This window comes from Octopus bimaculoides, chromosome 28 (genome assembly GCF_001194135.2).
Source record: "Octopus bimaculoides isolate UCB-OBI-ISO-001 chromosome 28, ASM119413v2, whole genome shotgun sequence".
In the NCBI taxonomy this organism is placed as follows: domain Eukaryota; kingdom Metazoa; phylum Mollusca; class Cephalopoda; order Octopoda; family Octopodidae; genus Octopus; species Octopus bimaculoides.
In genome coordinates this window covers 3,700,381-3,701,697 of record NC_069008.1, presented here as the reverse complement: position 1 = coordinate 3,701,697, position 1,317 = coordinate 3,700,381, and the positions used below count along the sequence as shown (strand labels likewise).

Below are 1,317 nucleotides of genomic sequence, written 5' to 3'. Positions count from 1 at the left end.
AATAATAATAATAATAATAATAATAAATATAATAATAACATTAATAACAACAATATCCTCACCATTAGTATTATTAACGAGCAGGCAGAATTGTTAGTATGCTGGGAGAAATGCTTTGTGATATTTCATCTGCCGTTATGTTCTGAGTTCAAATTCCACTGAGGTCCTTTGCCTGCCATCCTTTTGGTGGGGGGGGGGGTCGATTAAATAAGTACCAGTTCAACGCTGGGGCTGATGTAATTGACTTACCCACCTTGCCCTGAACTTGCAGGTCTTGTGCCAAAATTTGAACCCATTATTATTATCATGGTGGAGAATAGTCAGAATCATTAGCATGCCGGGCAAAATGCCTAGTGGTGTTTCGTCCATCTTCACATTCTGAGTTCAAATCCCACTGAAGCTGACTTTGCCTTTCATCCCCTCGGGGTCGATAAATTAAGTACCAGTGAAACACTGGGGTCCATGTAATCAATTTCTCCCCTCCCCCAGATTTCAAGCCTTGTGCTTTTAGCAGAAAGAACTATTATTATTATTATTACATAAAAGTGACAAGTTGGCAGAGTTTAGAGCAGTGGACAAAATGTCTTGCGGTATTTCTTCCATCTCTTTACATTCTCATTTGAACTAACACTGAGGCCAGCTTTGTTTCATAGATCGATAAATAGACAGGTAGATAGCAAGAAATGGTTACTTACGCACTTCCATAGTAGATTTTAGCATTTTTGCTTTTGACAACTCGTGCCTTTGTGGTGAGAAGAAATTGTTCACTCCATTTGGGTTTACAGGACGGAGATGCATAAGACACAAGCATACGGCTCAATATACCAGCATTTCTTTTTTCAACCTCAATGTTAATCTTGGAGATGATGCATTTCGTTTTTGCAGTCAATTTGAAGAGTTGTTTGTTCTTGTTTTTGCCAGTGTTTAGAGCTGCTATAACTGTATGGTGTGTGAAGAGAGGAAGAAGAAGAAATTGATACAAAGATGGAGAGTAGAGTATAAGTCAGTCAATCACAAATATATTAATAAGAGGGCGAGTCAAAAAGTAATGCCATTTTGTTTAGGACAGGTATAATTACCAACACAGGAACATGTTAAATGAATTTGGTTGACTGTATCAAACAATTGGTTACTAATAAATTCAAATAGAATTAACATCCAAGGTAATTCTTCATGTATGACAAGTAAATCCAAATAGCACTTAGAAGAATTTCAAAAAATTCAGAGAATAACAAGAATAAGAACAAAGAAAATCTCATCTTTAATTGATGAGGAGTGGCTGTGTGGTAAGTAGCTTGCTTACCAACCACATGATTC

The 1,317-nt window shown here is 36.8% G+C and overlaps 1 protein-coding gene across 1 annotated transcript in view; it reads right to left on the bottom strand.

Annotated features, from left to right (window-relative positions):
- Window positions 1-1,317, bottom strand: part of LOC128251177 (uncharacterized) — an 18,137-nt gene that overhangs the window by 14,966 nt on the left and 1,854 nt on the right. Inside the window, exon 2 of the mRNA XM_052977712.1 lies at window positions 696-939. Within this exon, the coding sequence (XP_052833672.1) occupies window positions 696-939 (244 nt within the window). The remainder of the gene's footprint in view (window positions 1-695; window positions 940-1,317) is intronic.